A 24006-nucleotide genomic window follows, 5' to 3' on the forward strand; every position below is an offset into this window, starting at 1 on the left:
GTTGTCTAATGCTGAGAGGAACGTTTTGTTCATTATTATGTTAATGTGTTTTATAGGTTGACGAGCTGACGGAGCGGATTGGTTCATGCTCAGGAATAGATAAACTAATAAAGAAGAGAGTTCCAGTTTCTGGACTTGGTGTTTGATGTCCTTGTTCCAGAGGTACAACACAGTCTTCAGCAGTGATTGGTATAAAAGTTACTTTTCGAAAACATTTGACAGTGTATGAAGTAATCCTTAACAGAGTTTGGTGGCAGGAGAATCTCGTCTCTGCTTTTTGCGGATGATGTGGTCCTCCTAGCTTCACCCAGCTCTGACCTTCAGCTCTTGCTGGGTAGGTTCGCGGCCGAGTGTGAAGCGGCTGGGATGAGGGTCAGCACCTCCAAATCCATGGTTCTCGACTGGAAAAGGGTGGCTTGCCAACTCCGGGTCGGGGGAGAGGTCCTACCTCAAGTGGAGGAGTTTAAGTATCTCGGGGTCTTGTTCACGAGTGAGGGTAGGAGGGATTGGGAGATCGACAGGCGGAATGGTTCAGCGTCTGCAGTGATGCGGACGCTGAACTAATCTGTCGTGGTAAAGAGGGAGCTGAGCCGGAAATCCAGGCTCTCGATTTACTGGTCGATCTACGTCCCAATCCTCACCTATGGTCATGAGCTTTGGGTAATGACCGAAAGAACGAGATCGCGGATACAAGCGGCCAAAATGAGTTTCCTCCGTAGGGTGGCCGGGCTCAGCCTTAGAGATAGGGTGAGGAGCTCGGACATCCGGAAGGGACTCGGAGTAGAACCGCTGCTCCTCTGGATCGAAAGGAGTTAGTTGAGGTGGTTTGGGCATCTGGTCAGGATGCCTCCTGGACGCCTCCCCAGGGAGGTGTTTCGGTCATGTCCTGCCGGCAGGAGGCCCCCGGGTCGACCCAGGACACGTTGGAGAGGTTACATCTCCAATCTGGTCCGGGAACGCCTTGGGGTCCTGCCGGAGGAGCTGGTGGAGGTGGCCGGGGAGAGGACGGTCTGGAGCTCCCTAGTTGGGATGCTGCCCCCGCGACCCGGACCCGGACAAGCGGAGGAAGACGGCGACGTTGAAGTAATCCTGCATGTTTTTCAGGTAACAATAAAAGTGTTGGAAAAATGGGAGGGGATGAATCGATATGCAGCTGAGAAAGCCATGCTTCAGCAAATTCATTTGTACCCAAAATAAAATGGTTGTGAAATCAAGTGTTTCTTTGGTTTTATTGTCTTTCACTCAAAATAAATACCAACTAGCTAAATAGTTATCAGCTGTAGTAGTTAAATTCTGTTGCAATGAGCTGCTGTGATACACAATAGGACAGTGTTATGGATATTTAATAACTAATTTTTGTTGCTGGTGAGAGAGGAGTGTTGCTGAAATGTTTTTCACTGCTTCTGGGAGTCCTGTACTTTAGCAATTGGTGTAGGTCAAAAGTTCATCTTGGGCTTAACAATAAAACTGAATATTTAGCAAGTACTATTTTGTTTGCACATTTTGAAAAGTCTTAGTTTAACGTGTTCTCATTTTATCCATATGTTTTTTTAATTCACTTTACAGCCTTTTATTGTGTGTGTGTATATATACATATATGTGTGTGTGTGTATATATATATATATGTATATGTATGTATGTATGTGCTACTGTCATAAAAATTCCCCGTCTGAAGAACAAAGGGATTTAATATTCAATTTTCATGCAACGCAGGTAACAACGTTACTTAAATTTGCCAGTCCAGATCTGAAGAGAAAAAAAAATCCGAAATAAAAAGCTTTTTCCGGTAAGTTTTGTTTTTTAAAAAACTACTTCCAGTGAAAGTAATGACTTCTGGTTAAGGTAATGACCCACCGTGTAATTTTTCTCTTAAATGTGTACAAATCGAAGAGAAAAACGACACGGTATGGTTTTGACAAATCCAAACTACTTTTGTGCTTTGTCAATAAAGCGTATTCAAGAAAAAAAACTACTTCCGGCAAAGGTAATGACACTTGTTTTTCCGGATACGTCATTTCCTGTCACGGCAAAGACGCCAGCTGATGTCTGCAGCCAGATGCTCTTGCTTGTATGCGCCAGAACACAGGAAGTAAACAAGTTGGGAGCAAAATGGCGAGTCGCGGCACAGCACCACACTTTTGGAGTGACGAGGAAACTAAAGCGCAAACAAACGCGGTCGCTATCTCTTCCGAACTGGGAAACATGTTGTTGTTTTCACGGATACCAGAACAAGAAGAACCGGAAATGACGCATATTGCGTCTGGACGTAGTCCATGCGTCCTGACGCTACCCCAATGTCCGCATTTAAATCGGGTTATGCAAGTTAGGGGTAACTCTTTCTATTTATACTTGTAAACGGGTTATTCTGATCAACTCAGAAACCCGAATACTGACCTTAACCCGATCATAACCCGGATATTGGCTGCAAAGCGGTCCCAAGCGTGCATCCCCCCCCCCCCCCCCCCCAAACCCCAACCCCCCCACCACCACCACCACACACAACCCCCACCCACCCGCTAAGGAACGTAACTGGACTAGAGAAACCAAAGAACTCCAGTTGCCTTCATCTCACCCTTTTGGAGCAACTAGAATAGTCTCAGCTGGTTCTTGGTAGAACAATTTCAGAACCACAGTGTTAAATCATTTAAAGTCTAGAAGAATGATTTTGAAAGTGTGGTGGAACTTTCTGGACCAACTGTAAGTGGTCACCCCTGACATACATAGAATGAGGAGACTCACCACTAGAGGGTGGTCCACGTTGTAGCCCCTGGCTGAGTGAGTCTTCACATTTCCTGCTATGGGGTATGACATCCCATGACTGAATGAACAAAAACACACAAACATATTTGTGTAAATAGAAAGTTAAATATGAAACATTCTACCATTAACCCCACAATGGAACGACTGCAAAACAAGCTAGCTTAAAAAGTTTTTCATGCCTCTAAACATTCTTACGGCTCTTGAGAAAAGTTCACGCTTTCTTCTTTACCTCCTCCTAACCCTGTCTGCCTGCTGCTCTCCGTCCTGTCGTTAGATCCGGAGCACCTCTTTTCATTTTTCTCTGTACTTTTTTACACCATGGATCTGGTTAGCTGGTCTCTAAATGCAGTTGATAAAATGTTTTCCACTTTGTATGGTAAAGGGAGCACCTTCCCGCCATGAAGGAACGCACCCAGCTGAATATGTAATGGATTCCTGGAGCGAGTGGTAGAAAATGTGTCTGACACTGCGGTCTGTGGAGGATGAAGAAGACACTTACATAATTGGATTCATAATAACCAGGTTCCTGTTGTTTGGAGCTGGTGGATTACTGGTGTATTGAAAAATTCTAATGCTGTTGGGAGAACAATTGCTAAATTTCCCACACTCAATGAAGGAATTTGTCATGCTGTAACATCTCAGTCACTCCTTAAAGGCTTTCTAAATTCCCGTAATGGCTGCATACCCACAGTCAGTTCTTGTTTAAGTGTTTCATGTGCTGCGTGTTCAGGTTGTACTGAAAATATGTTTCATTGTATCAGGATGCTGGTTCAATAACCAATGACAAATAAAGCTATCCTATCATCTAAAATTTTGTGGCGATAAAAAAAAGAAGTTGTTTTCTTGCACTTGTCTAAAAACCTCTACCAATAACATGGCTTGGTCCAAAACCAATGATTGGACCATCTGGTTGTCTGTCTAACCAAATCACAGCACTTCTGCATTTACCTTGGTCCCCCACTCATTCACACTTGCAACAGAACACCACTGGTGAGAGAGATTCTTTGCTCAATAATATCAGTGAAGAAGAAACAGCCAGCTGCTACCATTTCAACTTTAGGACAAACTACCAGAGTCCCAAAAAGAAAAACACCATTTGAAGCCACAAATAACAGAAGACATTTGGTCCTAGAAAACGGTGGCTGGTGCTTAGCACTGTCCCGTTTACTGTGGCAATGCAGATTCTGATATCAGGCGGACGTGGCCTAGGGATAATACCTGATTGGAGGAGTGAGAGCTCCGTGAGCGTGGTGGTGTTTAAGCTAGCTTGTTCTGTACATTTGCCATTGCAGCTTTAAAACAACTCTGTTGAAAGGTATCTAACTGTTAACCACCAACTGGGGGCTGGTTTCATCCATTCTGACCAGTAGTTTTAAAATCAGATAAATAAATAGCTTGAAGAGTCTTGAATGTCTTTTAACAGGAAACCAAGATTTCTCACCACAGATGGACTCCTGCGTTTCCAAAGCCGATCCCAGCAAACACACTTGCCAGATGCATGTTGGATCGAGCCTCCAGGTCCTCTGGGTCCCACACAGCTCTGTGATCAACCAAAACCAACTCAGAAGCTCGGTGACATGCAATCAGTGGTCTAGCAGAGGCAGTTCTGAAGAACAAGTTAAGGGTAAGGGTCAGGGTTCTTCTATACCGTTTCATGTACTTAGCGACTATGTGGAGAGCGTGGCGGGACCAGACATCACTGATGGGGTTGCTACCCTGGTAAGGGGGACGGTAGATGGGGTTGGTGGGGCAGGGCACCCTTTGGTTGTAAGGCAGGGCAGTGTACGACTCCAAAGCATGACTGACAAACACAAAACCCTTTAGAACCATTTGAACTGTACTCCATCCACACTTCCATGGCAACAGCAGCAGATATATAATACTTTTATGAAACAAACAACAAAACCAAGAATATTCCCCCAAAATTCAAATAAAAACCAGTAAAGATAACAGAACAAAGTACATCAAAGCCCGTGTTTGCCGCCACCCGCTCAGGCATGCTCAGTGTGTAGGTCGGGTCCACAATGCCCAGTGAGGGTTTGATGGCTCGGCTGGCAATACCTGAGCAAACAACCAATCACAGTTCAATCTGATGACATCATAGCATTCCTGTCTATCAAAACAAACATTCAAAATATGTTTTAATATATTTTATCCTACAATATGTGAAGGTTTTTGAATTCACAAACAAGCTAGCCCTCCAAACTGCAGCCTGACCTGAGGAACAGCTAAGGACTTACAAACACTGCCACTGATGACTGATACGGTCTTTCAGTCCCCTTGTAACAATACAATCTTCCCCCAGGTTAGAACCTAACTCCTCCCATTAAAGCCGGGCGTACACTGTGTGCCTTTTTCACGCGTGGCATTAAGCTCCATCTCACACTGTACGACTTTCTGGTAGAGCAAAGCTCACAAGTCATGTTCTCACAATGTACAACCCAGTTCTTGACCCAGGATGCTTAAAGCTTTTAGTGTTAAACATCACAGAAAGTTATTCTCACCTGTTTTGGTTTTTAAAGGTTCATAGTCAAAGATGGCAACTCCAGTGGTCTCGCTGCCAGTACCAGCAGTCGTAGGAACTAGGAAGAGGAACCCAAAGCAGGTGAGATGGGTTGGTGAGCTCCCTGAGCCTGAAGAACAGTAGGCATACCTGCAATGAGTGGCTTCAGTGGCTTGGTCACTGGAATGCCTTTTCCTATTGGAGTGTTAACAAAGTCTAGGAAGTCAGCATCAGGGTGGCAGGAGTACAGGTTGGCCACTTTACAGGTGTCCATCACTGATCCACCACCAATGGCCACAAATACATCAAACGTGTTGCTCTTAGCGAATGAGATGGCTTGTTTGAAGCTGCAACAGGAGACATTCACCTGAGTTCACATCTGAACACCATGGCTCTGTTTTTTTCTGGAGCAGGGACGTGGCCCATCTCACCTAGCATCTGTGGGCTCTACCCGGACAGAGTCATACACCTGGAACTTGACTCTGTTCTTTAACAGAGACTCCAGGACGGCCTTGACAGGAGGGAGGCAAGACACATTACTGTCTGTCATCAGACAGACGTTCTGAGCTCCAAGGTTCTGCAGGTCCTGAAGACAAACCACAGATTCAGGACACGATGGGAGATCCCGATGTTAGTGTTCCACTGAACACAGACAGACCAGTTAATAACACTTAAAAGTGGTCTGCCTCACCCCGGGTTTCCACGGGAGCCGTCAGCAGCACGTTACTGCAGCAGCACGTCTTGCTCGCGTAAGCTGCTGCTCGGCCCTTCCCACGAGACGCGAAGCAGCAGGGGAGCAGCTGTCACCGACAGAGCACAAAGTCACACGAGTGACTTCGTCAGTAAACACAACAACAAGCAGGAGAAAACTACAACATGGTTTGTGTTTTATGTTCTGTCCATTTTATAATCGCCAATACGGACCTGAAAAACAAAGGAGACCGCTAGCTAGGTGATAACTTCTCACGGGGACGCACAGTTAGTAACTTTTTTTAAAAGTAAAGCAACCGGAAGGCAGCACGTTCTTTATTCTGAAAATCTCTGGAGCTTCTATCCATTTCTGCGTCCGATTTCCTGTCTTTCCTTCCCCAAAAATGTTGAACTTGACCCGTTTCAGAGGCGTCGCACGTAGAAAATAGAACCGGCGCGTAAAGGCCGCGACATGCTGCTCCTGAGACGCGGCCGATTCGCGCTGCTGACGGCTCCAGTGGAAAAGGTTCTGTTGACCACAGCGGTTCCTATCAGCAGCTATGACGTGCTGCTGCAGTAACGTGCTGCTGACGGCTCCCGTGGAAAGCCGGGGTCAGTCAGCTGATGTTGGGTTTCTTGCATCCGAACTTCTCAAAGCTGACACATTTTTTCTGTGAATGTTTTAAATGAATTGTTTCAATATAATTTTAGGTGTTGTAATATTTTTAAACTGTGGGTGACGTTGAACTCTACCTGAAACTGCTAGCTAAGAACAAATATAAATACAATAAGATTGTTATTTAGCATTGCAACTGTGAGTAATTTTGCCTAAACAATGTAGAACTCTAATTCCATCTTTTAGTTCTTTTTAAACCGCAGGTTTTATTTACCTGCAACGTTTTGTTTGCGGCTGCAAACTTCGCCAGGCTGACGCTGATGGTGGTGTCACTTCCTTCGTTTATCCGCGGGCAGCAGAGGACGCTGTCGCCGTCTGCTGCCCGCTCTCCCCTATCCGACGATGCAGTCCCATGTGCGGTCCTCCATGTAAACTCCATCGTCTCTGTTCATGGTCCCACATCCACGTCTCCTTATCTCTATAGCTTCCTTTATCCATCTTTTGTATTTCTGTTGTTCGGTGTTTATGATCCTTGTGTTGTCCCAGTCCATTATATGGTTTTCTCTTGTACAGTGATCTGTTATGGCTGACTTCTTTATTGTACTTTCTGCCTCTTCTTTTGCTGCTCTTGTGTTTTCGACTTGCCTCTTTCTCGCACTCCTTTCTATGTTCTATTGTTCGTGTGTTGAGTTGGTGTCCGGTTTCTCCTATGTATGTTTTATTGCAGAGTTTGCATGGGATTTCGTAAATGACTCCACATTTAAGTCCAGCTGGTATCTAACACTAACACAACACAAGTGTTGTGCTAGTGTTTCTGTTTGTCCTTTTGGTATGATTTCCAGTATGTCGTCTACGTAGCGTTTCCATAGTTTAATTTTGCAGTTTGGGGGGGCAGTGGCTATGGCTTTTTGTTCTAGGTCTTCCATGAAAAACTTGTACAGGGTGGCTGACAATGGGTTGCCCATGGCGAAGCCTTCCAGTTGTTTGTTTGCAGCCGCAAACGAAACGTTGCAGGTAAATAAAACCTTTCTGTGTTTTAAAAAGAACTAAAAGATGGAGTTAGAATTTCAACACAGCAAGAACACACCAAAGATGTTTAAAGAAAAATACGGACAACAAGGGGCAAAGGACTTCCGCCGTTTGGAATGATTACATTAAAACCGCGCACGTCTTAGCTTCAATTTAAGATGCCGGGACGAAAACATCACGCCAACAAGCCTACAGCTAAAAACACCGATCTGGACCAAGACAGCACAAAACATAATGGAAAGAGCACAGAGAGCACTACTCGAGGAAAGGACTGGACGAACTGGAAAGAAGACACCTGGACTTGAAAAGGAATTACAAACTTGATAAACAAACGGAGGAACTAATTAAAGGACACATGATGGAAAAACAGGAAAAAGAGTTCATAAAAGTAAAAGAAAGACACATAAAGAAGTTAAACAAACTCATCAACAAGAAACAGAGGGAGGAAATACAAGCTAACTCCACACAAAGCTCATGGGTATGTAATATGTCACAATACGAACTAACAGAAGCAGAAGAAAGCATATTGAAAAAAGGTTTAAACTTTGCAGTCACACCAAAGAAAATACTACATGATGAATTTATTGTAGCAACAGAACTAGCATGACAACAGATCACAGATGAGGGAAAGAAAGCAGAACTTAGAAATAAAGTTGTTGGGATATTAAAAAACAGCAACATTCAACACAGCAATATTACAAAAGAAGAACAATCAGCCATGACAGCTTTATCCAAAAATGAACAGATAATTATTCTACCGGCAGACAAAGGAAGAACTACAGTAGTTATTGACAAAGAAAAATATAAACAACAGATGAAACAGATGTTAGAGGACAAAAGTACATACAAAATACTTAAAAAAAGACCCAACAGAAAACATTAAGAAAAATATGAAAAAATTACTGAAGCCACTACAAGAAAAAGGCAAAATAACCGAAAAAAAAGTACAAACACTGGATTCCTACAGCAAACATAACACCAAGAATATATGGAACGCCAAAAATACACAAACGAAACACCCCACTTAGACCAATAGTAGACAGCATAGGTACACCAACATACAACATGGCAAAAGAAATCAGCAAAATCATCAGCCCGTTATTAGGTAACACAGATCAACACTGCAAAAATAGCAAAGAACTGGCAAAAGAACTAAAGGGGATTACAATAGAGGACAACGACATACTCATCTCACATGACGTCACATTCCTGTTCACAAAAACACCAACCCAAAAAACCATAGACGTAGTTGTTAACAGAATCAGACAAGACAAGACTTTACACAAAAGAACAAACCTCACAGCAGATGACATAGCACAACTGATAGGACTGGTAGCTAACTCCACTTACTTCACGTATGACAACACAAACAACTGGAAGGCTTCGCCATGGGCAACCCGTTATCAGCCACCCTGTACAAGTTTTTCATGGAAGACCTAGAACAAAAAGCCATAGCCACCGCCCCCCCAAACTGCAAAATAAAACTATGGAAACGCTACGTAGATGACATACTGGAAATCACACCAAAAGGACAAACAGAAACACTAACACAACACTTGAATAACATTGACGACACAGGCAACATAAAATTCACTTATGAGTTAGAAACAGAAGGCAGCATAGCATTTATGGACATGAAAATAAGCAGGCAGACCGACGGGACCCTAAACATAAACACATATAGAAAACCAACACACACACAGACCAATAGTTATTATGGACATCAGAACACCCCACCATACACAAAATGTCAGTAATCAGAACATTATATCACTGAGCAAACATGATAACAGAAGAAAGAGACTGTAAACAAGAGGACAAAAACATACAACATGCTTTAAAGACCTGCGGACACCCAACATGGGCGATAAACAAAGGAAAACAACAAACAACAACAGAAAGAAAAGAAGAACCTAAGCAAAGAACCAGAAACCCAGAAAGACAAGAACCGACACCAGTGATAACCCTACCATACATTAAAGGCATAACAGAAAACATAAGAGCAACAATGAAAAAACACAACATAAACACACCAACAAAACCATACACAACAGTTAGAAACAGACTAGTACACCCAAAAGACAAGATACCAGCTGGACATAAATGTGGAGTCGTTTACGAAATCCCATGCAAACTCTGCAATAAAACATACATAGGAGAAACCGGACGCCAACTCAACACACGAACAATAGAACATAGAAAGGAGTGCGAGAAAGAGGCAAGTCAAAAACACACAAGAGCAGCAAAACAAGAAGCAGAAAGCACAATAAAGAAGTCAGCCGTAACAGATCACTGCACAAGAGAAACCCATGTAATGGACTGGGACAACACAAGGATCATAAACACGGAACTACAGAAATACAAAAGATGGATAAAAGAAGCTATAGAGATAAGGAGAAGTGGATGTGGGACCATGAACAGGGACGATGGAGTTTACAAGTTGGACCGCGCATGGGACTGCACCGTCGGATAGGGGAGAGCGTGCAGCAGAGGGCGACAACGTCCTCTGCTGCACGCCGATAAACGGAGAGGGAAGTGACGCCACCATCAGCGTCAGCCTGAGGAAGTTTGCAGCCGCAAACGAAACGTTGCAGGTAAATAAAACCTGCATTTTAAAAAGAACTAAAAGATGGAATTAGAATTTCAACACAGCAAGAACACACCAAATGTTGGACTCTGCTATTTTCTTTGGTTCCCTGCTTGATCGTAATAGTGACGACATGTTTAACCGCATGCTGTCCTTCAACCACTGGTTGTCTAGCAGTGACATGCAGTGAGGTTCATGATTGGGAAGGCACAGACTGTTCTGGAGTCAGACTTACAAAAATATGATCCCAGAATAGATGCCTGTGTTTTCACTTTGACTTTAAAGAAATATTTTGTTGTTTTTTTTTTATTCTAATTATTCTTTAATCAATTCCATACTATTCAACAATGAAAGAACTATATTTAATATTCAGGCAAATTTGACTTGGTTATTTTTTTCTTGGCAGAGAACGGAGCCAGCACTCATCTCTGCCTCCATTCTGACAGCACAGTGCTGCACACACTTGTTACAAGGGTTTAAATTATGGGGGAGCCTGGTGTAGTGATAACTGTTATGGCTCTGCCCACAAGGGGGCGGTATTAGATTACCGTATCTATTTAAGGGTAGAGGAGTGTTGAGGTGAATGACAGACAGCTGGTGAAGAAGAGAAATAAACATATTTTGTAAAGAACATGAAACGTCGTGCTTAATTCAAGAAACATTAAACCTGGTTCCCCCAAAAGGATGATGGGCTCCCCAGGAATATCTCAACTTACACACCCAGGGGGAGCACAAAAAAGATCCAGCTTCAACCTATATTAGATTATTTATATGGACTCTCAGCATTCCAGGATTTCTTTTGAGTGGAGAGGATGTAAATGAGTGATTGTTCATGCACTCCAGGCTCATGGAAATCTCATAAAAATAAGAACAAATTTGATTGAACAGAAATTTTAAACAAATGTGGTTTATAGATCATAAGATCTGTATCAAAGGTCAAATTTACATCTAAAAAATGCAGACGCAAACACCCCATCTGTCTGGCCTCCAAAACAGAAAGCTCTGCACTAGACCTTGTTGGCAGTTGCTGCGGTCACACTTTATGGCGTGACGACTGCAAATAAATTATGACCAACAAGATGCGATGATTCCATACAAATATGAAACATCAATCTAATTGATCTTTGAATGTTTAATCTGAAGATTATACTTTTACTTGTTCAGGGACCTTAAACACACTTCGTATTAATTCAGATAGAGTCAGGTGTATAGTTAAAAGGAATTTTATTATTTTCTAAACTAATGATTATACATGACAAGATATGAATAATGAGATGTGGAGTGGATATGCGGTGATGGAGTGTGATGTGTAGGTGGTGTGATGTAAGCTAGATGTTTATCAGAATCTTTGTATCTGAAATTGTGAAATCTGGGTGTAAAAGTATTTGGTGTCTGCTATAAACTAGAGAGTTGATTATTAATAAAATCGCATCAGACACAATCTGTTGTGTCTACAAACCCTGGTGGAGACCCCCAGCAGATCCGGACTGTCAGAAGTCAGGTGGACCTCACGGCACCTGAAACCAGTAGATTAACTTCGATATGACCCGTCCAGTCTTGAGATGTCTCCAGGTCACAACAGTAGCTGGAATACTTGTTTGCGTCCAAAGTGGATGTGGCTCTTAGGGAGCCGTCTGGCTGTGTCAGCTTGCAGCGTGCAAACAGATTGACTGTATGTCAAAAGACATGTTTCAAGGATTCTTGTTCCGAATGAGCCGATTCGGAACTCCGCTAGAAACGGAATTACTCAAAGTTATTCTTGTTTTATTAAAATAATTTGTTATGATTCCCGGCCATTCTGGCAAATCAGAATGTGCCATGTCTGGAAGGCTTTGCCAAAACATTCCTCAGAAAGCCACGCCTTCCTTCAGATAAAAAAATGTTTTTAACCTTAATATGTATCTTATTGTAATGTGTATGAGTGTATATAATGCTGAACTTGTTAAAATATAAAATTATGAATTTTTCTTCAGCTGGCTACATAAATTACTGCTGTCAAACCCATGTGAGCACCTGGAAAAAAAGACTTGGCAAGCAGACTGCTTCACCTCTGGATCATCTTAGCCGCAGCAACTAACTCACCTAAGACCCTCTGGTAGGTAGGGTTGGGCATCGTTTGATTTTGAACGATTCCGATTCCAATTCCAATTCCTTGTTTCGATTCCAGTTCCTAACGATTCATGATTCCAATTCTTTCAAGACATGTTTTACATGAGCTAGCTAACCACAGGTCTTACTTGATGAAATAATCATAACTTCAACATGAATTCTAACTCTGAACAACAACATCACCTTCATTTAGACAACAACATGTTTAGGAGAAACAAAGAAAAAGACTTGCAGCACAACCAGTGTGTTTGTTTCTGACCACAACCAATGTCTGGAAGAAGCCTCTGGGATGAGAGGCTAAATGTCTCCAACATATCAGAAACGTCCAGCTGTTTTCAGCTAAAACTCTCAGGATGATCATGTCCAGGATGACTGAGAACTACACCTCCATGCTGCAGCAGCATTCAGTCAGAACAGGAAGTGAAACTTAAATGTAGCTGCTGTCAGTAACAATCTAACAGATTTTAAACATTAAAACTCTCAACAGAAATAGTTCAGCAAGGAAATGAAAATGTTCACAACTCCTTGTGTGATTTATTATTATTATTATTTATTGTGGCAGAAGCTGGTGTGGTCCACCACAGAGAAGCTGCTCTAGCATGATGACTTTGATTATTCTACAGGTTATTGTTCAGTTTTCTGACGCTCACACACACACACACACACACACACACACACACACACACACACACACACACACACGAGTGTTGGTGAGCGGCTGCGTCTGACTGCTGACGCTCCGTGTGTGCCTTCATTTCTGCAGTGAGACAAACTCGCCTCACACCGTCCAGAGTCTGTTCTTTAAAGCTTCTATTAAATCCACCGTGTTGATGTATTTTAACACGTTTCCTCTACACTGCAGGGGTTAAAGTTTACATTACAGAGTAAAAGTTTGGCAGACACGTTTGTTTATATCTGGGTGGGGGGAGGGGCGACTCGGTGCTGCACACAGACAGCTGGTGTGATCAGCTCTGAAAAGCATAGTTCACAATTTGCAGATCACGTTTAATTTTCACGGAGATCAGCCGCGGATTCCTCTTCCGTCAGCATTCTTGGAATCTAAACTAGGAATTGAAATAAAAAACTTTGAACAACCCCGGGAAAAACTAACAGGTGGTCCCGGTTCCAATCGATGCTCGATGCCCAACCCTACGTAGGCACGTTTTGTCGGAGCAGCCATGGGCGGAGTTTCACTGAAACAAACCCTTTTATTTCCTGGCACAAATTCAGCCTGAGAAAAATAAAATAACAATTTTGATAAATTACATCTCAATAGTGCCAAAGGTAATATTTCAACATATACTGTGCCTACCTTTGCTCTCAAAGGTTTAACATGATATGAACCTTTAAACCAGAGGTATTCAATTCAGGTCCTGGAGGTCCGGTATCCGGCACGTTTTAGTGGTTTCTCTGATTCAACACGCTTGAATCACCTGTTTATCAGCTCATCGGGCTCTGCAGAAGCCTGTTAATCCCACGCTGATTGAAATCAGGTGTGTTGAAACAGTAAAAACAAACCATGCTGGATACCGGCCCTCCAGGCCTGTAACTGAATACCCCTGCTTTAAACAATGCCTAGAACCCAAACATGGACATTTGTCTGCAGGAACAGGATTCCCGTTTAGTCTTTCTGGAGAAGAGCTCCTCAGGAGCTCCCACAAACCAAGCCAGAATGTGATTGATGTCAGTGACTGCTTGTTAAACCACCGCCAGTTCCAGAGTAGATTTTAAGACTAAACTGGCCAACAGTAATATTTAATCATATACGGCTTTGGAAGGTTTAAAATAAACTAAATTTGAGTTCCGTTTAACTTCCTGTCTGAAGTCCAAACTCATCTGGATGCTCACTGTAGCACCTGTCACATACCACTTTAGGTGTTTTCAGATTAAGAACAGGACTGCACAGAGTGGTGGAGGATGAATGTGGTTACCATGACGATCTCTCTACTGACTCCAGCTCCATATCGTATGTTGGAACTCGCCATCTGACAGAAACAGAAGAAAAGGAAGTTTGCTGAATGTGTTTTCTCTTCCAAAGAACTCCTTAAGAATCCCTGTTTGAACCTCAACCAAAACCTAACAAGCTCTAGCCCTGCAGGCATCAGTCTGCCTCCTTAACTCTTCAGACTAAACTGAAACCTCTCAAGTCAGCTGACTGTGACATAATCCTGATAAGATATTGGTACTCTCACTTATTTTATGAATATGTTGATTGACCTCTCAAAGCCTTTAGGTCTTGAAAAGACTGAGCAACTAGAAGGTTTCTCAGACTTCATTTTTTGTGGTTCTTCATCGTACACAGAGTAAATGGAGCTTGTTATTACCTTTGCTGACATGTTTCGATGTCTACAGGCATTTATTGTGGGCAGTCTAACCCCTACTGCAGCGCGGAACAGCAGCAAAACAGCACCGCTTCAAATAGAATCCATTATAGTCTATGGAGTGCAATAAACCAGCCGCGACGCTACACTGAGTTAACGTTACACCTGCGCTCTCTGACAACATTTCCAAATAAAACTAACTACAAAAAGAATGACTCCTTAACAACCCGTTATTCTACGATTAATCAGATTAATTTTTTATTTATTGCTGACAGGAACCTCTCCTCTGTCCTGACCACGTTTATAACCTCCGCAACCTGTTTGGTTCTTTTGCGCTTCGGCAGCCAGTGTTTTGATCTTGCTGTCAATAGTTTTCTTTTCTTTTTCCAGAAAAAAACAGGGAATCCCCTCACGTGCTGAGGACATAGCGTGACCAAATATGGTTAATTGAGGGTTTTTCTGTATGTAAATGACGACAAATGAACACGAGCGCCCGGGTACGCCCAGGTGGGATTTATCATCAGATGATTGCAGAGGAATGTGCGTAAATAAGTCTTTTGACTGTTCGTACAGACATTCTAAATTTTGGTCATATTAGGGCTGCACAATATATCGTAAATATATTGTTATTGCGATATCGGTGTGCACAATACAGGTGCTGGCCAGTAAATTAGAATATCATCAAAAGGTTGAAAATATTTCAGTAATTCCATTCAAAACGTGAAACTTGTACATTATATTCATGCAATGCACACAGACCAATGTATTTCCGATGTTTATTACGTTTAATTTTGATATTTATAGGTGACAACCAATGAAAACATCAAATCTGGTATCTCAGAAAATTAGAATATTCTAAAGGCCAATGAAAAAATGTTTGTTTCTCTAATGTTGGCCAACTGAAAAGAATGAACATGAAAAGAATGTGCATGTATAGCACTCAATACTTAGTCGGGGCTCCTTTTGCCTCAATAACTGCAGTAATGCGGCGTGGCATGGACTCGATCAGTCTGTGGCACTGCTCAGGTGTTATGAGAGCCCAGGTTGCTCTGATAGTCTTCAGCTCCTCTGCATTGTTGGGTCTAGCGTATTGCATCCTCCGCTTCACAATACCCCATAGATTTTCTATGGGGTTAAGGTCAGGCGAGTTTGCTGGCCAATCAAGGACAGGGATACCATGGTCCTTGAACCAGGTGCTGGTGGTTTTGGCACTGTGTGCAGGTGCCAAGTCCTGTTGAAAGGTGAAGTCTGCATCCCCATAAAGTTGGTCAGCAGCAGGAAGCATGAAGTGCTCTAAAACTTCCTGGTAGACGGCTGCATTGACCCTGGACCTCAGGAAACAGAGTGGGCCAACACCGGCAGATGACATGGCACCCCACACCATCACTGACGGTGGAAACTTTACACTGGACCTCATGCAACGTGGATTCTGTGCTTCTCCGCTCTTCCTCCAGACTCTGGGTCCTTGATTTCCAAAGGAAATGCAGAACTTGCTTTCATCAGAAAACATAACTTTGGACCACTCAGCATCAGTCCAGTCCTTTTTGTCCTTGGCCCAGGCGAGACGCTTCTTGCGCTGTTTCTTGTTCAAGAGTGGCTTGACACACGGAATGCGACACCTGAATCCCATGTCTTTCATGAGTCTCCTCGTGGTGGTTCTTGAAGCGCTGACTCCAGCTGCAGTCCACTCTTTGTGGATCTCCCCCACATTTTTGAATGGGTTTGTCGTCACAATTCTCTGCAGGGTGCGGTTATCCCTAGAGCTTGTACACTTTTTTCTACCACATTTTTTCCGTCCCTTCGCCTGTCTGTTAATGTGCTTGGACACAGAGCTCTGCGAACAGCCAGCTTCTTTAGCAATCACCTTTTGTGTCTTGCCCTCCTTGTGCAAGGTGTCAATGATTGTCTTTTGGACAGCTGTTAAGTCAGAAGTCTTCCCCATGATTGTGGTGCCTTCAAAACAAGACTGAGGGACCTTTTAAAGGCCTTTGCAGGTGTTTTGAGTAAATCAGCTGATTAGAGTGGCAGCAGGTGTCTTCTATATTCAGCCTTTTCAGAATATTCTAATTTTTTGAGATACCAAATTTGGAGTTTTCATTAGTTGTCACTTATGAATATCAAATTTAAATGTAATGAACATTGGAAATACATTGGTCTGTGTGCATTGCATGAATATAATGTACAAGTTTCACGTTTTGAATGGAATTACTGAAATATTTTCAACCTTTTGATGATATTCTAATTTACTGGCCAGCACCTGTATGCATTGCGCAAAAAACAGAGAAATATGACAATGAATGGTCAGCTCAAATGTTTGCTACACATAATGCATTCTGTCAAACGGATGCATGATGTTTTGTTAACAAATCAAACAGAGCTCTTCACCCATTTGGCCAACTGGGTGGGTTCTCTTTGGTTAGATGCCCACCCCTGAGGCAGACGGCACCTAATTTTGATGGTTAGCGAACACCTGAGTTAGCTTTGTTCTGCTCTTTTTGCTGATTCTCCTTTGCTTGTTCATTTTCTTTTTCCCTTTCCTCACATCTTTTGCTTTTCTCATTTTTAGGATTTTTTTTTTACTTCTTTGTCTTTGATTATTTTCGTTCCTGAGTTAAGTTTTTATTTATCGCAAGTGATATCGCCATCACAATATTAATCATTGTTATCGAATATCGCAAGTTTTCCTAATAACGTGCAGCCATAGGTCATAGATCTACCAGATCTACCTTCATATCAGCCAACAGCACTCATTTTCTCTATTGTCAGAATGTCTCTCTCAGGTCAAATCCTGGCTTTCTCAAAACTGCCTACGGTTAAATGACAGCAAAACAGATGTCATACTTTTTAGTCCCACTAACACGAATGGTGCTTTAGGTGACCCAACTCTCTCCTCACTCGTTCTCAATCCATGTGCCACTAGCCTAGGTATGAAACCGGACTCTGACCTTTCAGTGACCTTACAAGTCAACACCACTGTCAAGTCCTGCTTTTTTCCAACTCCACCGCATCACACGTCTTAAATCAATCCTCAAACGCCTGCATCTTGAGTCAGGCATTCGTGCTTTCATTACTTCACGTCTGGATTATGCAAATTCTGTCCTGATTGGGATTAATGCTTCAGCCCTAAGCAGACTGCAGAAGGTTCAAAATGCTGCAGCCAGATTTTTAACCAGCACCGACAGACGCATGCACATCACACCTATCCTTGCAGATTTACACTGCCTCCCAGTCAAATTTGGGATTCATTTCAAAGTCTTGTTATATGTATGCAAAGCTTTGCATTGCCCATCCCCATCCTATCTGATGGACCTGCTGACTCCGTATGTTCCCACTCGTGTCCTTCGTTCAGCAGATTATCTGCTGCTTGTTGTTCCGAAGTTTGATACAAATCACGGGGGGAACGTGCCTTTGCTCATGCAGCCCCTACATGTGCGTTTGGCTCCCTCTGTCAGCAGTTTCAAGTCATCCCTTAAAACACGCTTCTTCAGTATTGCTGTCCCTCCGTGACACTTTTACATGAAAACCCAGCACCGGGTCCATTTTTCTTAATTTAGTTTTTACAATTCAGAAGCTCACTTTTAACACCTCACACCATCTTGTAGCTTTTTTGGTTTTATTTGTGCCATTTCAAATGGGTTTTATCATTCGTCGCATTATTTTTATGTTTGATAGTGCTGTTAACTGTTCTCTTCTTTTGTTTTTAGTAGGACTTTTTATCCTTGACTATGCTATGTTCTTATGGATTTTACATGATTTTTATGCTTTCATTGTGTTTTGCTAACATGTTCGAGCATTTGGCTCTTTTATGCACAGCACTTTGATTAGCTGCCATGCAATTTTGAAATGGTGCTTTATAAATAAATTGGTATGGTATGGTATGGTATGGTAGGCCAGAATATAGGAATGTTTCTACAAACCTTTGGTAAATTAGGCCCCAGGACTTTGTATGCTACTGTTTGCAATTTGAATTTGATGCGTGCAGCTAGCGGTAGCCAATGGAGCTCAGCGAAAGGGCGGTGACGGAGGGTTGGGGTGACATGTGCTCTTTTAGACTGATTGAAGACCAGACACGCCGCTGCATTCTGGACCATTTGAAGAGGTCTCACAGTCCACGCTGGAAGAAAAGTTAGAAGGGCATTGCAGGAGTCGAGGCAGGCACCGACAGTAAATTGCACCAGGAGCCGGGTGGCATATTGTGTAAGGTACGGTCTGATCTTTCGTATGTTATACAGCACGAAACGGCATGAACGAACGACAGAGGTAAAGTTATATTTAAAGGTCAGCTGGTCATTAATCACAACACCCAAATTTTGAACAGCCTTTGAAGGAGCCAGAGATAGGGAATCATTTTGGATTGAGATATTGTGCCGTATGGATGGTTTCGCTGGAATGACAAGTTTTAGAGAGGAGATGGTGGGATTTCATCCATCTTGGATATCAGATGAGAAAGAGGATTAGGGTTAATATTTAATACATATAATGGAGCTTTTTATAATTAAGTTTTATTTTCATATTTTTATAAGCAGACCACGGTATTTTTTCACTTGAAACATCGTAAAATGAATCGTCGATTAATCAACAGAGGATTCGACGGAATCTTTTAATACTAATATCCGATGGCTGCAGCCCTAACGGAAACATTTCATTTCTCCAACCTTTCTACCTTTGTGCATGCTGATTCATTGTGCATACCTGAACCTGATAAAAGAAACTGGACCCATTGTATCACAGTGCATTATGTTTTACCGCTGGTTATGGTGACTGCTCTGTACGCTTCTGCCTCTTTGCCGTAGCTGTAAACTCAGATGTCTTCTGTCTAAACAGTTCTTCTTGGTCTGACTCTTTAGCTTATCTGAGTGTGTTTTCTAATGGTGCTTACACATTAGCGTCGGCATGGGGCCAAAAGGTACCGAACGGCACCAGAATTTGGTTTCACACACAGGTTAGATTTGCATTTTCGGTGCCGAGGCGACTCTTTCTCAGACCATCTCCCCAGCAGTCAGAATGGGACTGAGGCAACACTACGGACTGATTGGCGGGCTGAAATTACGTCTACCACCTCCGATCTGCGAGAAGAATGAGCCAGCAGGGGGGTGGGGGGGGGGGGGGGGTTGTTCTGCATGCCTGATTCATCTTCATGCTGTTGAGTAAAGTTCTGTCTATACCACGGAGCTGCTGTTCTGGAGCTGCCGATCAGTGTGGGAATGTGAGAAGACAATAGCTCTCTCTGTGTGTGTGTGTGTGTGTGTGTGTGTGTGTGTGTGTGTGTGTGTGTGTGTGTGTGTGTGTGTGTGTGTGTGTGTGTGTGTGTGGTGTGTGTGTGTGTGTGTGTGTGTGTGTGTGTGTGTGTGTGTGTGTGTGTGTCACAAGATGAGGACACACAGCAAATTAATTAAATAATGTGGTTCAGTCTTCAAAAGCAACACAGCTTATGTCTGCCTTTGTTTACCTTATGAAGCGGACTTTCCCGCACGTATTAAACTCCGCCCACAGGCTCTGGGACTTCTGCATTTCTGAGAAGTCCCTCAGATTTATATGTGAACACTACAACACCCGTTGGAGACCGAACTCACGCCATCCAGCCCCACCAAACCCCGACCGTGCCGACGCTAATGTGTAAGCACCTTTAATGGTCAAAATCATCCTGGTCTGCATTCTACTGCTGCCCTCCAAATGTCCATCCCTAGAACCACCAGAATTGAGTCAAAGAGCTTTTTAAGTTTTTGCTCCAGCTTCTTGGAATAACCTTCAGAAGGAGGAACTTAGTTCCTAGAACTATACAGTTGGAATGCGCCTATAGTGTCACCTCAGTCCCAGTTGGACCTCTGGGGAGGAGGTCTGAAAAAACAGTAGCCTCAGAATGGAAAATTCATGTGACCCAGGTGTGAAACCAAATTTGGGTCCCGTACCCGACCGCATGCTCCCTAATGTCAAAGCACCATGAATGATCCCAAACCTGTCGCACAGAAGATTGTCTAACAGCTGTTTTCTATTCTCTGTGATTCCTGTATTGTTCTCATGCTGCCTCCCTGGGATGGGTCACTCTTAATGAGATGTGATGTCTCAATGAGGCTTTCACACAGTGAAATAAAGGAATAATCAAAGTTTGCCTTGCCTCAAAAGCGTACTCCGTCTTCCTGTCAGTACTGCTCAGTGCTCCAACACCTGTAGAAACACACCTGACCAATCAGAAGCCCGGACTGGTACGGGATTCAGGAGGAAGGTTCGGGGTCAACAATCCAGCCTACCTTGGTAGAAGGTGTTGGAGTGAGCAGGACATCTGCAGCTGTACACACACACACACACACACACACACACACACACACACACACACACACACACACACACACACACACACACACACACACACACACACACACACACACACACACACACACACACGGAGTTGTAGGTAACGTGTCAACTATTTTCCTAATTGAACCGGACTTTAACCCTGTTAATCTGAATTTCTGGACTCTAAACCAGTTTCCGGTCCGAACCGAACCGTGATAACAATCAGTCGAACTTACGTAACGCGCTCGAGCTGCCTGAGCAGCTGAACGACGCGAGCCCGACCAGCCATGTCTGTGCACCGAAGCTCCAGCTAACCGCGGGGGACGGCCGTAGCTTTTCACAATAAACATCACAGAGCGGAAGTGATGACGCAGACTGAATGACACAATAAAAGCATTCAATTTATATTATTTCAAGAAAATATTTAGCGAAGATTACTAAATAAACTAGTTGATTAAACCAACTAATCTCAAAGAAACCCCTTATTATTGAGGTTAGATAGTGATGACACTTGAAGTGGTTCTGCTCATCTGAAAACCAGGGCCGGTTCTACACAGGCATTTATGAGGGGGCAGGCGAAGGGGGCAAATAGGGCTTGTGAACATGACTACACTTCTTCTGTAGGATGACAATTTTGATTGTTTCACTAGAAAAACCAAGAAATAAAACGTTTACCTCTCATCCAGACGTTTACATCCGCTCACACGTCAAACAACAAAGCCGAAAATGTCCCTATGCAGAACTGCGGCGGCAACAAAATGTCATCAGTGCTCCGGTCTTGGGTCTTTCATATGGATCAAAACCATTTCTAAAGCTGATTTTGTCCACATACTGGTCCCTGACGTCTTTATATAACATATCCTTGTTTATTCTGCATCCTTTTGGGGATTTTATAATGTTGTTTAACACTTTCTTTCACCAAAATCTGCTTCTTCTCTGCGACAGTACTGTTTGTTTCACGGTTTGTTTACACTCGTCAAGCTTCCAACATGTCCGCGCACTTCCCAGAATGTTATGCGTAATCACACGTGATCCCAAGCCCTATTGTGCCGATGAAGGAGGGAAGGTTGGTGGTGGGGGTGTTCTGGATTATTGTTTTTGTCATGTAATTGGATTACATTTTGTTAGACTTTGTTCTTCCCTTTTCTTCTCTGTCCCTAAAACAAAAACTCTATTAGTGCATTTAATCATTTCAATACAGATTATTTATATAGAGCCAAATCACAACAAGAGTAACCTCAAGACACTTCACAGAGTAACATTTCCAATTGAGTTCAGTTCGTTATGCCAACGGTTTCCTTTATAAAGTGTAGCATTAAGGACTGTCTACATTTATACCAAATGATCAATAAGATGTGATGATTCCATATAAATATGAAATATCAATGTGATTGATCTTTAAATGTTTAAACAGAAGATTTTAGTTTCTTTTACTTATTCAGAGACCATTAACACACTTCGTATTAATTCAGAAAGAGTCAAATATACGAACCCAGGGTGCCCAGGGAGGGAGGGCAGAAACCCCCACATCCACCTAAGCACACCCTAGGAGCGCTCAGGCTGCCACAGTCGACCACCACCCCCGAAGCAGAGGGCCCCACAGAGGAAACCAGTGTTGCCAACTGTTTTTGACTGAAAAAAGCTGAAGTCCCCCCCCCCCCAAAAGTCGCTAGATGTCGCCAGATGAGGTCACATGCTAATTTGCATAGGACATGATGTCATCTGGTTTGCGTGATGACGTCGTTACGTTTCCCACTATTGTGTGGCCGTAAATGTGCTGTTTTTCTTTTTTTTATTATTGTGTTTGTTTAAAATGGCACATTTAAGTTCTAACCAGATAAGGACACACAAGTTGACGGACAGACAACATGGCTACAAGACTTTGCTGGAGGGTGGCGTCCCCGTTGCTGTGGAGACGTGCCGGGATTCCCTCGCTGCGGACGTTCTCTCCGATGACGTCATTGGGAAGACCCCGCTCCGAATTGCTGCAGCCACACCTGCAGCTCATCTTGGACTGAGTGTGTTTGTTCCCGTGAGGGGATAAAAGGAACGTTGGATACACGTCCGAGGAGCTACTCCTAACCCATGAGTAGTCTCCATTTCTGCTCCGTTCTGGACACCCTGACTTTGTAGAATACGGTTGTGATTACATGCGTGTGGTTAGAGGAAAGCCTCTGCATGGTATTCTACTTAAGCCTGAGTCAGTGGTTCCTAGTATCTAGTGCCAATCGCTTCATACTGGTATCTTTGCCTTGACAGAAAACTAATAATTCTCTGTTCTTTAAAAGGCTCGTTTTGCTTGGCTGCAGAGAGCCTTTTTGCTTATAGAAGCTCTTAGAAACCCGTACCAGCTTAAGTAAATATTTCATTTGAAAAGTCACCAGAGATCTGTTAGATATAGTCTGTTTTCCAGCTTTTAATTAAAAGCTGTGATTTTTCTTTAGTACCTTTTTTTTTGACTTGGGAGTTTTCTTTGTTGGGCTGTGTCTAGTGGAATTTGTTAGAACCTCCAGCCCCAAGAACAAGTGTAATCTATGGGGCGCCATTTGTAAAGTCAAACAGTAATAATCTAACAGCAATATGTTTGGTTATTTAGCATATCATAAGAGAAAAAATTGGGAGTTAACTTTTTCGAAGTCATACTTTCACCATGTTATTCATACATTTATAAATGTTAAAGTTTCCAAATAAATATTTAGTTAGCAAGCTAAATATTTAATTTACAGTTAAATATTTATTTTGCAACCTAAATATTTAGATCTGATCTAAATATTTAGTTCGTAAAATAAACATTTAATTCACTAACTAAATATTTAATTTACGAATTAAATATTTATTTTGGAACTAAATATTTAATTTGTAAATTAAATATTTATTTTCTGAAATGAATATTTAGATCCCAGCTAAATATTTATTTTGGAGCTAAACATTTAGTTTGCAAAATCAGTATTTGGGAAATTAATATTTAAGTCTGACCCTGAAATATAAAATATAGTGTGGAGCTAAATAACACAGTGGAAAATAAATATTTAGCTGGTACGTAAACATTTAGCCAATATGCAAATTCGCTTGCCAATAAGTGGAAGTTGGTTACCAA

At 42.6% G+C, this 24006-nt stretch overlaps 1 protein-coding gene across 1 annotated transcript in view; it reads right to left on the bottom strand.

The window, feature by feature from the left end:
- Positions 1-21283, bottom strand: part of adhfe1 (alcohol dehydrogenase iron containing 1) — a 35518-nt gene extending 14235 nt beyond the window's left edge. The window contains exons 1-11 of the mRNA XM_070541493.1: positions 21146-21283; positions 20864-20901; positions 20731-20780; positions 14226-14279; positions 5695-5849; positions 5414-5610; positions 5265-5342; positions 4712-4821; positions 4409-4578; positions 4202-4300; positions 2740-2818 (exon numbers count right to left, since the gene is read on the bottom strand). Coding sequence (XP_070397594.1) covers positions 2740-2818; positions 4202-4300; positions 4409-4578; positions 4712-4821; positions 5265-5342; positions 5414-5610; positions 5695-5849; positions 14226-14279; positions 20731-20780; positions 20864-20901; positions 21146-21198 — 1083 coding nt within the window. The 5' untranslated portion in view covers positions 21199-21283. The remainder of the gene's footprint in view (positions 1-2739; positions 2819-4201; positions 4301-4408; positions 4579-4711; positions 4822-5264; positions 5343-5413; positions 5611-5694; positions 5850-14225; positions 14280-20730; positions 20781-20863; positions 20902-21145) is intronic.
- Between the last annotated feature and the right edge of the window lie 2723 nt (positions 21284-24006).

Source organism: Nothobranchius furzeri, chromosome 11, assembly GCF_043380555.1.
Source record: "Nothobranchius furzeri strain GRZ-AD chromosome 11, NfurGRZ-RIMD1, whole genome shotgun sequence".
Taxonomy (NCBI): domain Eukaryota; kingdom Metazoa; phylum Chordata; class Actinopteri; order Cyprinodontiformes; family Nothobranchiidae; genus Nothobranchius; species Nothobranchius furzeri.